The sequence below is a fragment of the Ascaphus truei genome, chromosome 5 (genome assembly GCF_040206685.1).
Source record: "Ascaphus truei isolate aAscTru1 chromosome 5, aAscTru1.hap1, whole genome shotgun sequence".
NCBI lineage: Eukaryota > Metazoa > Chordata > Amphibia > Anura > Ascaphidae > Ascaphus > Ascaphus truei.
This window is the reverse complement of record NC_134487.1, coordinates 110,910,811-110,925,192: the sequence shown is the minus strand read 5'-3', so window position 1 is coordinate 110,925,192 and position 14,382 is coordinate 110,910,811. Positions and strand designations below refer to the sequence as shown.

General features: G+C 40.3%; 1 protein-coding gene across 7 annotated transcripts in view; it reads right to left on the bottom strand.

Annotated features, from left to right (window-relative positions):
- C5H12orf50 (chromosome 5 C12orf50 homolog) overlaps positions 1 to 14,341 on the bottom strand; it is a 58,584-nt gene extending 44,243 nt beyond the window's left edge. The window contains exons 1-8 of one of the 7 annotated variants that reach the window (XM_075600475.1): positions 13,964 to 14,341; positions 13,515 to 13,557; positions 13,027 to 13,058; positions 12,746 to 12,821; positions 10,353 to 10,439; positions 5,562 to 5,675; positions 3,673 to 3,796; positions 2,948 to 3,106 (exon numbers count right to left, since the gene is read on the bottom strand). In XM_075600475.1, the coding sequence (XP_075456590.1) occupies positions 2,948 to 3,106; positions 3,673 to 3,796; positions 5,562 to 5,567 (289 nt within the window). In that variant the 5' untranslated portion in view covers positions 5,568 to 5,675; positions 10,353 to 10,439; positions 12,746 to 12,821; ... (1 more) ...; positions 13,515 to 13,557; positions 13,964 to 14,341. Of the gene's footprint in view, positions 1 to 2,947; positions 3,107 to 3,672; positions 3,797 to 5,561; positions 5,676 to 7,680; positions 7,821 to 7,862; positions 7,968 to 10,352; positions 10,440 to 12,745; positions 12,822 to 13,026; positions 13,059 to 13,514; positions 13,558 to 13,963 lie in introns of those variants that run through there. The other 6 variants (XM_075600477.1, XM_075600476.1, XM_075600479.1 and 3 more) reach the window with 6 other exon arrangements.
- Between the last annotated feature and the right edge of the window lie 41 nt (positions 14,342 to 14,382).

The window sequence follows — 14,382 nt, the reverse complement described above, 5'->3', positions numbered from 1 at the left end:
GCTGTGTTGGCGTGGGGCATCAGTTCAAACTGATTTTTTTTGCGCGGCAGGACGGTCATGTGAGTGGTTCGCCCAATGAGGGCGAACCAGCTCAGTGGCGTCATTGGCACACCCCTAGACACACCCACAGACGGCACGCGGCCAATGGCCAAAAAAAAAGCACCCGCTTCAAGAGGGTGACGTCACGGCCACGCACGCCTCCGCATGGGCGAAGGCACCATGGCCCCAGCCTAAGCCTTAGTTGCAGGAGCGGTGTTTGGGGGAGTGGCGGGGGCGTGGCGAACGTGTTACTCTCACATGTTACATCAACGTGTTACTCTTACATCACGTGATGCGACTGCAGCCCGAAAAATCCATTTTGGTTGTGTCGGCAAAATGTAGCAGCGTCAACGCTGTACTTTGCCGCCAAGGGTCGTTTCTACTCTGAAAACAGGTATTCTCTTTCACAACTTTGTCCCGAACGTGCGCGCGCACGTCGCGTAGTAACCACGCTGAACTCAGCCTAAGTGTAGTTGGTGCTAGATCAATGACAACTCAAGAGTTGGGTCTCTGCGAAAGTGATGGTGGACTTAGATCTGATTGACGATAGAATAGGTTGGTTATATAGAAGCGAAATAAGACAATTGTCTTGTGGATTTTTACCATTAAATGATATAGACCTCAATGCTCTACAGATATGTCAAAAATCCCACAGAAAGTAAGGATATAACCGATACATAAATTGTTTTAACAAGCCCTATTTTAAGAGTCCTCTTGTCTTTTCAGTAAATCAGAAACTTGCGATTGAAGTAGGGAGACGTCTTGGTCGGTTATGTTTTGAGAAATAATAACTTTGGGTTAATCTGTTTTCAAGAGTGTTGTCCTCTCACCAGGAGAAGTAATTTCAAGTCTTATCATTCAGCGGGCTTTTTAAGTTCTAGCTGGAACACTATCTTAATGTTATCAAAAAAAGCTCCTCAATGTCCCTTTTGGTCAAAGGCTAGCTGCAGGTAATGTAGTCCGCTTCTGAGATAGACTGAGCACGTAGTGAGGCTCTGTTTTCATGCGCTAAACGCGTCTCCTGAAAAACTTGGACACCGTGCCTTTTTTTTGTTTTAAAGAAAAATAAATCTATTTGAAAAGGCTCAACCTCTTTCTGTCCTAAGATAAATTCTGCATTGGTTACGAGGTACAGGCAGTCCTCGGTTATCCTACACAATGCGTTACTCAAAATGGCATTGGATAGCGAAACGTTGTAAAGCGAAACACGTTTTCCCATAGGAACACTGTTTAAATGAAAGGTTCCGTTTCTGAAGGCATTTTAATGCTAAAATACACAAAATATTTTACGCAGATAATAAGATATGCAGCACACACAAATTATATAGTGCATATACTGTATTATATATATATAATATAACATAATATATAATATAATATAAATATATAATATATTATATAGTATAATATAGTATAATATATATATGTATATATATATATATATATATATATATATATATATATATATATATATATATATTATATACACATAAACAACTTTGCAAAGCGTCGTAAGAGTGTTGGATAAGCCATTTTGGCGTTGTAAAAATGAACACAGGTATGCATTGCATAGCGTTGGATAAGCCATTCGTTGTAAAACGAAGCGTTGTTAAACGAGGACTGCCTGTATAGAATTTCTTGCAATTAGGTATAGGGTCACTTTTTTTAAAGGCACTCAAGCAACTGCAAATAATAAATAGTGTGCAAGGAATCCGCTTTAATTTAAACCTAAATATAATGTTGCAAAATAATAACATATATTATAGTGGAACAGACATTCCAATATCTTGAAGGGCTGAAACATTGATTCCACTATCAAGGAAAATGTATGTCGTTGGCAACAGTATCTTACACTGCCATTTCCATAGCAACACCAATCTCAAATGGATGTGTGAGATGGCACGTAGAATATTTTTCAAAGATGATGAAGAAAGCAATTCAAATGATGAGGGAGGGGGCACAGATTAACAAAAAGAGGCAAGAAGGGAGCCATGGGACAGGAGATAAACAGAGATTTTTTTCACAGATACATCTAGACCTCATTACCAATGCCTGGATGTAGTTATATTCCCATACCTGTTTATCATATGAAAAGAATATTTTGATTCTAAGGAATTTACTATTACAATTTAATCCGGGAGGAAAACTTTTTTGTGTTCATTAAGATAAAAATGTATTGCTGTCTGAATCATTTGTAATGTGTTATACAGAACTCATTACAAAATTCATTAAGTACCAAATTCTGCAATTTAAATGTTAAGTAATGAATTTTATATTAATAAAATTCAAATTCGTTTTTGTGTATGCGGTTGTAGCTCTTGCAGGTCTTTTGTTTCAGGGTCTTTAATCTAGATTTGTAATAATGTGTTTGTCAACAATCATCACCATATTATCTGTATACTTAGTAAGTAGTACAAAATCATAATGTCTGAGTATATACAAATGAAGAATGCAACAAGTACATTACACTAAAAATGACATATTCTACTAATCAGATTTCATATGCAATTACTTTATAACTTATGTATACAAAGTATTAAATGCTTTGTGTGCAGCTAGTAATTAAAGGCTAATCTATATTTTATATTAGAACATTTCAGTTCCATCCCGGTTTAAATATTTATGGTACAAGCTGTACAATACTGCCGGCTGAATCCTACATAAAGGTGCAAGGTTTGTTTACTGAAACATGGAATCCTTTAAATCTACACTTGTAACGCACCTAAGCATTTGGGACAGGAAAAACGTTGTTATGTGAATGAAAAAAAAACCTTTTCTATACAAATCTGTAAAATATTAATAGGAAAAATAACACTGAAGGTAGAAAACAATCTTACAAGTAATCTAATCAGAACAAAGCTATTTGATTTTTTAGATGGCTTTTGTACTAAATGTAAAATATATTTACAGCTATTATCTTCCTCTTCTTCATCATCCTCTTCAGATAGATTTATAGTTATGATTAGAGGAGGATGGATTGGTCTGCATACATTCTGTTTTTTCTGAAAATCCTCAATCTTTGGACATGGTTCCACCCTTTCTTGGGTATCTGCTTTGGCCATGATATCTGAACAATGGAGAATCCAAAAAAGGTCAACACAGTATAAAAGGGATCATTTAATATATTGTATTGCTACAGTGGAGCAAATTATTGCTTTGCTATGTTCTAGACAGCAACATTATTTGAACCCCTTTGAGAAACATGTACAGGCATACCCCGGTGTAAGGACACTCACTTTAAGTACACTCGTGAGTAAGTACATATCACTCAATAGGCAAACTGCAGCTCACGCATGCGCCTGTCAGCACGTCCTGAACAGCAATACCAGGTCCCTACCTGTACCGAAGCTGTGCGCAAGCGGGGAGACTATAGAGACTGTTACACATGTGTTATTTACACCAGTTATGCACATATATGACGATCGCAGTACAGTACATGCATCGATAAGTGGGAAAAAGGTAGTGCTTCACTTTAAGTACATTTTCGCTTTACATACATTCTCCGGTCCCATTGCGTACGTTAATGCGGAGTATGCCTGTACTTAGATTTCATTTTAATTGTGGACAGGGCATAAGCAGCCATACTAACATAGGGTAATAACCCCAAAACACATCAGAAAATGGCATACTTACTGCTCGTGGGGGGCAGAAAAAGGCCATTAATAGTACGGGGCTTGGTATGATAAAAGAGACAACTGATCTTCACACAACCGACTGGCTGATTTTCCCAGAAACATGGAATGGTGCAATGTTGTAGCTAAATAAACAGAAAACATTTTTAATACATATTTTTATTTCAAGCCATTTCTTAATTAAATAACAAATAATTCACATCAATTTTGCTGGTACTCAAACCAGGTTTACCCACTTGAGTGGTAGTAGTTTTACCAGTCAGCTACTTCTTCATATATTGTAAGACATAATGGGTTACTGTATGCGTAAACCTGCGATAGTGCCAATCAGGGCACTATTGTAAGGGAAAAGCCATTAAAGTAAATGGCAGTTTAATGGCTATAGTGCTTGATTGAATATTGGATTTGCAAAAAGTGAAAGTACCGTAGTCAACTGTGTAATTGTGTAACAGATGCCCTGGAATTTTTGACATTCGTTTCACAATTCAACCTTGTGACATAAGAAACATGATGGGATTTGGTACATGGCTGGTCCTTATAGCATTCCAGGAAGATCATACATTTTTTATGTGTGTTTAATGCTGATCACTGCTATGACTCTCAGGGAGGACTTGGAACAGAAGAGGAGGGCAACCCTAAGGTCTTCATGGAGGAAGTCAATGAGAGTGTCTGTGTGATAGTGCCCTGATCACCACTACCAGTTTAATGAATAGCCCCATGGTCTCCCAACACTGAAATAGAAGAATGTGCATCAGGTCTAAATGCAATGTCTGACAAAATCCACTTTGTTATTCTTTCCTGCCAGTCTACTCTATCCTCCCCTTGAAGTACAGTAAACATTATTTAAAAAAATGCAGCATTCTTAAATGAAAAACTGTTTTTTTTTTTTAAGAAAAACACATGAAACAAGTAACCATTTTGTGTTGTTTTTTTTTTTCTCCTTGGAAAGCCTGTCCTACAAAATCATTTGACAGCAAAATTCTTGTGCCGAGAAATTAAAGTAGCAATAGCTCCTAAACAAAAGCCCTTTTTTTCAGGATTGTAGCAAGGGGGGCCCTCTACTGCTGCACTGTTTTAAGGAGACCCCCAGGGTTCAGAGATCCTTACCGGCAAAGTTAACAGTATTACTTCCTGCCTGTAAATGGCTGTCCAATAGAAAGTCGCAACTGAATGATCCGCAATTTTATTTCCCCTCGAGGGAGATTGAACCCTTTCGTTGCCCTATAGATGTAGCTTCTGCGTCATGGGGTCTGGCACTCGAGACCCCATAACAGTAGCTACGTTATAATCTTACAGCTAGTTTATGTGAGTGGAGATCGTGTTCTGCGGTCCACAGCCGGATTTATCAGGAAGTGGAAGCAAAGATGAGGACCCCTACTCTACCGTCCTCAGCGAACACAATTGTCACACAAAGGGTTAAACCCAGTAACTTCTCCTATATGTATCTTGGGAACAGGAGGGGCAGGATGCGCCCCGGAGCAGAAAATAGCACAGCTCAGCTCTGGAATACCCCCGTTCCCATCCTGTAAAAAAAATTAAAAAGACGGGGGGGGGGGTTCTGAGTGAAACTTTTGTATTTTGTCTCTGAAATTTAAGTTATATTTTGATGTTTTTGTTTGAATGAAAGACTTTTGAGAGTATAAAATTACTGGGTACTGTGGCAGGTTTGGTTATATTCAGCAACAATTTTTAGTGCTGTGAGATTAGCCAGCAGTGTGCGTGCGTTTGTGCACGCGCCTTACTTCCGTTACGCATTTTGTCCATTTACCATTTTTTATACAGATTCAGATACAGAAAGGCTCCACAAAACATGACTACATACTTGGGTATGGAAAGGTGGATGGCAACTTAGGTGTTTTATGTCTTATTATTCAAGAATATCAATACTACCTGCATGTCCACATGCCTATATTGAGAGACTGAGCGTTGTTCCTCCCTCCATTTCGGACACAGAGCTGCACTGCTGTGGGAGGCTTTGGAATGATGGAATTGATAAAGGGAGCCCTAATAAAAATGGAAAACAATCACTCATTATGTTAATGTCAGTTGCTTATGGTAAAATCAGGGCAAATCAGAATACAGAAAACCTCAAATAAACCAAATTATTATTAATGCATTATGTCTGTGTAATTCTTTTGAAAGACACTTGAATGCCATGAATCTGTACCTGTGTGATAAAGAGTGATAGTGTCCAATCTCAGAAGGTACCAGACTGGAGATCGTTTCTCCTATTTAATTGTCCTTGTGTTTGCCTATTGCAATATACAGTAGTATTGTGTGTGTGTGTATATAAATATATATATAAATATATATAAATATATATATAGCCATGTTAGTCTAGTTGCGATAGTGCGGAATAAATTAGTTCTTCAGTATTAGGTGATACCTTTTTTATTTGGACTAACAGTTTGTCATAGAACAAGTTTTCGTGAGTTCTCCTCTCTTCCTCAGGTAGGAAATTTCACCACTGTAGCAATCAACTCTAACTCACAAGAAAGTGTATGTGTATGTGTATATATATATATATACACATACACATGTATCTGGCACAGATATTAAACCCACATTCCCAGTGTCAAAATGTCTGTGGCCATGTCACCCTCCTCCTCTGTTCCAAGTGCTCAGCCCTAAATAGCAGAACATGTTTTATGATAATGTTAGCACACTTACCTACACGAAAGTGAAAATATCAGTTTCTTTTAAATTTCTTATAAAATGTCATATATATATATATATATATATATATATATACAAAATGTACTTTATTTTCTTGTGAGTTACAGTTGATTGCTACAGTGGTGACATTTTATAAGAAATTTAAAAGAAACTGATATTTTCACTTTCGTGTAGGTAAGTGTGCTAACATTATCATAAAACATGTTCTGCTATTTAGGGCTGAGCACTTGGAACAGAGGATGAGGGTGACATGGCCACAGACATTTTGACACTGGGAATGTGGGTTTAATATCTGTGCCAGTTTAGGCCCTCAAATGGCTGTAAAAAGAACAATATCAAATATCACAAAATATACACTACAAACTGCTCTATGTGAAGTGTGGAGGCATCTATCAAAGTAAGAATGATGCAGGAATATAAATTACAGGTATAACATAAAATAAAAATCAATTTACATGTTTGCAACTGAATGGGATCAAGATGAAAAGACAAAAGAAACATTATTCTACATTAAAAAAAATCAGATACACTAAATGGCACCAAATTGCATAACAGTGTATTAATCACCACTTAGGCACTATTCAAAATGTTGTGTAGTTGCATCCCCATTATTGAGCTCATCTTCATTCAATGGCTGGAATTAAAGTGTTAACAGCACAGGGAAGCAGCTTCTGAGCATATAGAATAGTGGCCCTGAAGGCAGCTATCCCATGCTGCATGTCTAAAAGTACTGTAGATTTCCTTTTCTTTTTTGTGATTCAGATCCAGCTCTAATGAGAACGGTCTTTGCTATCGTTCAGTCATTTTCCCTTCCTGAGATACTGAGCATGAAAAAAACAGCTGCCACAGGTTGCAATTTGCAAAACAAGAACACATGGTTATACTTTAACATGAAGGCTTTAGTATAAAATGAAAATAGACATGAATCCATGTTGAGGAGACTGTTTTAAGAGATAATTTGCAGCGTAAATCTGAAATTTTGGGATCAAATATGGGGTATAGTGCTTAAATTATTATAGTGCAATTATGTGTGAAGACTGGATTTTAATTTTTAGTGAACTCATGGGAACAAATCTGCTAATTGGATAAAACCATAAATTGGTCCTGGCATACAAGTAAATTTTTTTATAGATTACAAGTTTTTGAAACAGAGTATAGTTATGTAGTATATTTTATTTTCTGCTCAGACCTAATATGGCCCCAAATGCACTCAGCAATGTGTCGTATTTTTCTTTGGTAAGGAAATGTATTTGTGTAGGCAAGTTTAAATAAAAAAATACCTTCATACATGCAGAATAGAGGTTGAAAATGCAGCAACTATCAATGTCTTTACCTCTTCTTGGTAATCCATACACAAAATGGTGTGAACGTAAATTTAAGAACTGCATAGATGAAATTCCCTTTACATATGTGATCGTTTAATTGTTAGTGATACACTGTATTTTGCCTCTATTACTAATAAGTCACTACATGTTTCCTACAGTATATTAGTGCTATTGTAAAAACATAAGATACCTCTTCAAGGTTGTGGAAGCGTTGGAAGTTTTAGCTTGTTGTTACACTCACATGGGCAAGTCTTCCCCCATTATTACAATGTGTTTTATGACATCATCAGCGATGACATATTTCAGCCTTATAGGCTGAAAAATACAACTAAATGATTTTACAAGATAAATATGCAGCCCAAAACTTATAAGTTACAACCTGATACAACAAAAGATTGCATAATCTAAGAATGATTTTATGAATGCACAACATTAGATGTGAAAAGTGACATTTTTTTTTTCTAGGAGCAAATCATTGGTCTTTGGTCACCTGATCAAATAAGACAAAAATTCCAGTTTTCACGTATGCATGGCACTCTGATTTGTGTTAATTTACATCATAAATGTGATACATAACATATAGAATAATTAATACATGTAGAAATGGCCAGTTTAGCATTTAACCTAACAGGTAATTAAAACACCCATTTCAATGGACTAATTGTATATAAAAGATCTAAATTGTCTCTATAGGAACAGAGGAAGATACTCACATCCCCATAGGTGGGCTTTTGCTGTAACATTAGGCTATGTCTGCTATGGTAGAAATCACTTAAATCTGCTCAAGTTAAATTCAATGTAATCTGCTCCAGTTGAAAAAGATTGTTTTCCCAACTCATTATTTTTTAAAATGTGCTACACAGCACATCAGCTAGTTCTCAGTGATTATGACATATTGTATGATGGGTTGTCACATGACTTGAGATGTGATGTCATAATAGAACCCTCAAATTATTTTACCAGTTAATCAACTTGTAAATAAACAAACAGCTGCTATGGCAACAACTTTAAAAACACCACAGATATAAATCAATAGGAGTTATTTATTAAACTGTGAAAGTGCTGACTGGACACTATCACATGAAAACGCCTGTTGAAGTTAGTATTAATGTGAGTTTCCATGCAATGGTACCCCGATCAGCAGTTTATCAGCACTATTGCAGTTTAATGATAACCCCCAATGCACTTATTTTTACTTTTATTATTGTCAGCACCTTTTTCTTTTATAGTGCTGTAAACATTCACTAATACACCAGTTTAGGATTCATGTGTAAAAATACCAAGATAATCATGGTACTCTGGAGACATGTATGCATGTTATCTTTGACCAGTTCATCTCAAATCACTTAACTGAATATTTGTTCTTGATTTTACATATTTTACAGTGAAATCCTCCAGTGGGTAATTGAGAAAAAAAATCACGCAAAATAATATTTATGAGGTTTATTTAATATGTTATTTTCTCAGAAGTTATTAATATTATGGTCTGTATTTAAGTTTTTTAAAACCCTATTTACTACATTTGATAAATGACAGAGTTCTTTATTAAAAGCAGCTTTAATTGCATCTTTTCAGGTATTTGTAATGGGGCATTCAAGCCCACACTAACATGGTTATGAACATGTAATATGACACAAACATGAAATAACTGAGACTTATAATAACTTAGTGTTTTTAATGTACTGCATTTCTACGGAACCTTCAAAAAAGGACTTTGTTTAAAAGCTGTACCATTATCTCTCTCTCTCTCTCTTTCTCATACAGTATACACACACACACACACACACACACACACACACACACACACACACACACACACACACACACACACACACACACACACACACACACACACACACACAAACACACATATCTCTCTCTCTATTTTTTCTTTTTAAATCTTACTAGTATAGGTGGCCATGGTTCCAATAACTTTAACAAATATATTCCCCAGTTTAATTCATATCATTTTAGCATTTTAACCTATGAGCATGTCCTGCTCTCTCTCTTCTTTCCCCCAACATTGTTTTAGTGTTACAAAGGATATTTTGTTTAATCTCCAGCTTCTGAGGATACTAACGTTTAAACTGTATTGGGCTCTGAGTTAACCTCCACTTGACTGAGCCACTGATTGACCCACCGGTGCTGAAGCAGGAATATCCTTAAACCTGACCTGTTGGTGGTCATGAAGACTGGAGTTGGCCACTCCTAGCTTAGTCTTTCCCAGATAACAGAGACGTTTTGTTTACTAAAATACTATAAGGAGCTTGTACTGCAATTCGAATACAAGAGGACTACCGGTTTCCAATGGCTGTGACCTTGTCTAATAGTAACACTGGAAATGTGCGGTGGTGGTAGGCAGGGGAACACTGTAAAAATTCATCCCTATTTCTTAAGTCCCATTATGAAGACATTTTACAGCAGTATTCATCATATAAGAGAAGAGTTTGACATGTATTGTCAGTGGTTGACAAATCACCAAAAAATCTACTCGCCACACAAAAAAATCTACTCGCCACCTAGTACCAAACGTGTGCTGCTTGGGCCAATATTTACTCGCCCGGGGGTTAAATCCACTCGCCCGGGGCGAGCAAATGTATAGGTTTGTCGAACACTGTGTATTGTTAATAACCACGTTCAGATGAAAATCAGATGTAATGCAAAGCACATGTAAACTTACAAGTCAGGTCTTAATGCCTCTGCCGTTAATTGGCACATACTAGTTTTCAATTGCTCTCCCCTCCTTTAAATCCGAACTGTTTGGATTCTAGATAGAAAATGAAAATAAAGTTCATCAGTTTTTTACATACATATTTAAAAATCAGCTTAGCCATTGATAGGAATGTACTGTTACAATCTTATGAACCGTTCCATCCACGTGTTACTCTATTTAACAAAACAAATGTTTAGATGATATTTAATGTAACTATGTATTGTTATCATAACTGTGCTCAGGACAGAAAAACTGAAAACGGGAGGTAACTCTCAATGCATTTCTTCCTGGAAAACTGTTTTATAAATAAATACTTTTCAACAACAAACCTGTTATGGCCTTTTCAGATATTTGTTCATGATGTATGTATCACATCAGGGATATCTGCTTGCATATGTGTACTTAATAATTGTTAAGGGAGATTTTAAATGCTTCTGTTCACATGGTTTTTTCATACTCCTTTCAAGCGCCAAAGTAGTCTTCAATAGGTTGCTGAGCAACAGGTTCAAGGACTTTTCACACTATACAGTAGTATGGTGCTAACTATGCAATTTGTCTCTAGGCCAGGCCTGCACAACCCGCGGTCCGCCTGCATTTACTGTGCGGCCCGCGGCGGCTTTCTGCTCTCCTCCTCCCTCCCGTGTCCACTCTCCCGCGCCCCCCGCCCCCCCGCGAGACCGCTGTCACCATCCCCCACGAGTCCGCTGTCACCATCCCCCACGAGTCCGCTGTCACCATCCCCCACGAGTCCGCTGTCACCATCCCCCGCGAGCATGCTCTCCCCCTCGCAGGGTAGCAGCGCACTCTAGCATTGAGGCACTTCCTGCCTGCTGCTTGCTAGAGCGTGCGTGCACTCCTGCCTGCTCTGCCGCCACCTCCTCCACCGCAAACCAAGGTAGGGTAGGGAAGGGGGGGAGCGGGCGATTTGAAGTGCAGGGGGGCCAACTTGAAGTGCAGGGGGGCCGACTTGAAGTGCAGGGGGGGGGTTGACTTGAAGTGCAGGGGGGGGGCGATTTGAAGTGCAGGGGGGGGGCGATTTGAAGTGCAGGGGGGGGCGATTTGAAGTGCAGGGGGGGGGGGCGATTTGAAGTGCAGGGGGGGGCGATTTGAAGTGCAGGGGTGGCGATTTGAAGTGCAGGGGGGGGCGATTTGAAGTGCAGTGGGGGGCGATTTGAAGTGCAGGGGGGGCGATTTGAAGTGCAGGGGGGGGCGATTTGAAGTGCAGGGGGGGGCGATTTGAAGTGCAGGGGGGGGGTTGATGTGAGGTGCTGGGGGGGTTAATGTGAGGTGCTGGGGGGTTAATGTGAGGTGCTGGTGGCTTGATGAGAGGTGCTGGGGGTTAATGTGAGGTGCTGGGGGGTTAATGTGAGGTGCTAGGGGGTTAATGTGAGGTGCTGGGGGCTTGATGTGAGGTACTGGGGGGTTAATGTGAGGTGCTGGGGGGCTTGATGTGAGGTGCTGGGGGGTTAATGTGAGGTGAGGGGGAGTTGATGTGAGGTGCAGGGGGGGTTGATGTGAGGTGCAGGGGGGGTTGATGTGAGGTGCAGGGGGGGAGAGTGATGTGAGGTGCAGGGGGGAATTATGGGAGGTGCAGGGGGGAGAATGATGTGAGGTGCAGGAGGAGAGTGATGGGAGGTGCAGGGGGGAGAATGATGTGAGGTGCAGGGGGGAGAATGATGTGAGGTGCAGTGGGAGTAGATGTGAGGTGCAGGGGGAGAGTGATGGGAGGTGCAGGGGGAGAGTGATGGGAGGTGCAGGGGGGGTTGATGTGAGGTGCAGGGGGGTTAATGTGAGGTGCTGGGGGTTAGTGTGAGGTGCAGGGGGGTTGATGTGAGGTGCAGGGGGGTTGATGTGAGGTGCAGGGGGAGTTGATGTGAGGTGCAGGGGGAGTTGATGTGAGATGCAGGGGGGGGTTGATGTGAGGTGCAGGGGGGTTGGTGTGAGGTGCAGGGGGGGTTGATGTGAGGTGTAGGGGGGGTTGATGTGAGGTGTAGGGGGGGTTGATGTGAGGTGCAGGGGGGAGAATGATGGGAGGTGCAGGGGGGAGAATGATGGGAGGTGCAGGGGGGTGAATGATGTGAGGTGCAGGGGGAGAGGGATGTGAGGTGCAGGGGGGGTGGGATGTGTGTGGTGTGCAGGGGGGGTGGGATGTGTGTGGTGTGCAGGGGGGTATTGTGTGTTTGATGTGGAGGGGGAGTATTATGTGTGTGGGTGAGGGGGAGAGATGGGGGGTACGAGAGATAGATAGGGAGGGGGAGATATATGAGGATGATGATGATGAGGTGCTGGAGGAGAGATGATGATGATGATGATGATGATGATGATGATGATGATGATGATGATGATGATGATGATTTTACCCGTGCGGCCCAATTTTTTTTTCCTTGGAGCAGTTCGGCCCTTCTCACGTTACGAGTTGTGCAGGCCTGATCTAGGCTGTGAAAATACAGGGGTAAAGAAAATGGATCAGCACTCAACAATACATCAAGTACAAAAATAAATAAAGAAACATGTAACCAAAGCCAATTTTAAAGCAGCCTGGTAGCTGATATTTAATGAGTATCCCTCACAGGGTGTACAAAAAAAACAATAACTCAGCAGAGTCCCAGAAGATGTTAACAGTTTGGACACATATACTTACAAAGTGCAACGTTTCTGGGCGCTTTATTCTTTCTGTAAAAATACAAGGACATTTTTAATAGTTTTTTTTTGGCTGATTGCGGTGTGATCGGCTGCTTATATTGAATTACCCCATAAAAGTGAGAGGTTCATATCTGAGGGGATAGATTTCTCTGCTCATAAAATAGCTGTAGTACATCCTCTATTTATAATTAACTTTACTGTACAGGCATACCCCGCATTAACATACGCAATGGGACCGGAGCATGTATGTAAAGCGAAAATGTACTTAAAGTGAAGCACTACCTTTCCCACTTATCGATGCATGTACTGTACAGCAATCGTCATATACGTGCATAACTGATGTAAATAACGCATGTATAACAGGCTCTATAGTCTCCCCGCTTGCGCACAGCTTCGGTACAGGTAGGGAGCCGGTATTGCTGTTCAGGACGTGCTGACAGGCGCATGCGTGAGCTGCCATTTGCCTATTGAGTGAGATGTACTTACTTGCGAGTGTACTTAAAGTGAGTGTCCTTAAACCGAGGTATGCCTGTAAAGAATACATTAATTAATGATATAACCAAGCTCCAATGCATACCTTTTCCAGGGCCTGTCAGGATGGTCTAAGGCCAACTACAAAATAAACTGAGTTTTGGTGGGTTCGCATTGTAGTGTTGAAAGACCCTACAACATCCAATGGTAATTTATCTTATCGCTCCAGAGATACAAATGGTCAACAACTCAAGTCTCAAAGAGCCATATTCAGAGCAGCTGCATCATTTTACGGTCTACTTTCAAATTTCTTGAGCTGCATTTATGGGCTGAGGTAGACATGATCCCCCCTCCCCCCCCCCCCCCCCCCCCCAGTGTGGAGATGTCACAACCATTTTTACCACCCTCACACCCCTAAACACATCATCTGCCCTCCAGACATTAAATAGGATAAGCTTCATTACCTCTTTACTGCCAGAGGGGCCTACTTGCTCTTGCTGCCAATGATATGCGACCTCACCCAAACGTGCCAGCAAATTAATACAAAGCTGGTTTATTTGCTGCCCCTTGTACAGTGGAGGGTTTTCGTCCCTATTTTTGCCCAGTGTAATTTTCATTGTGACTGACTCAAAAGTATTAAGTGAAGCACTACACGCTGTCACAAGCACTACACACTGTCACAAGCACTGCACACTGTCACAAGCACTGCACACTGGTACAAGCACTACACACTGGTACAAGCACTGCACACTGGTACAAGCACTGCACACTGGTACAAGCCTCCAGCCACAAAACTGGTCTCTAACCGGCAAGTACTACAGCTACATGCACAAAACTACATATCCCATGATCCTCTGCGTCCAACGTCATGTCGCAACGGTTC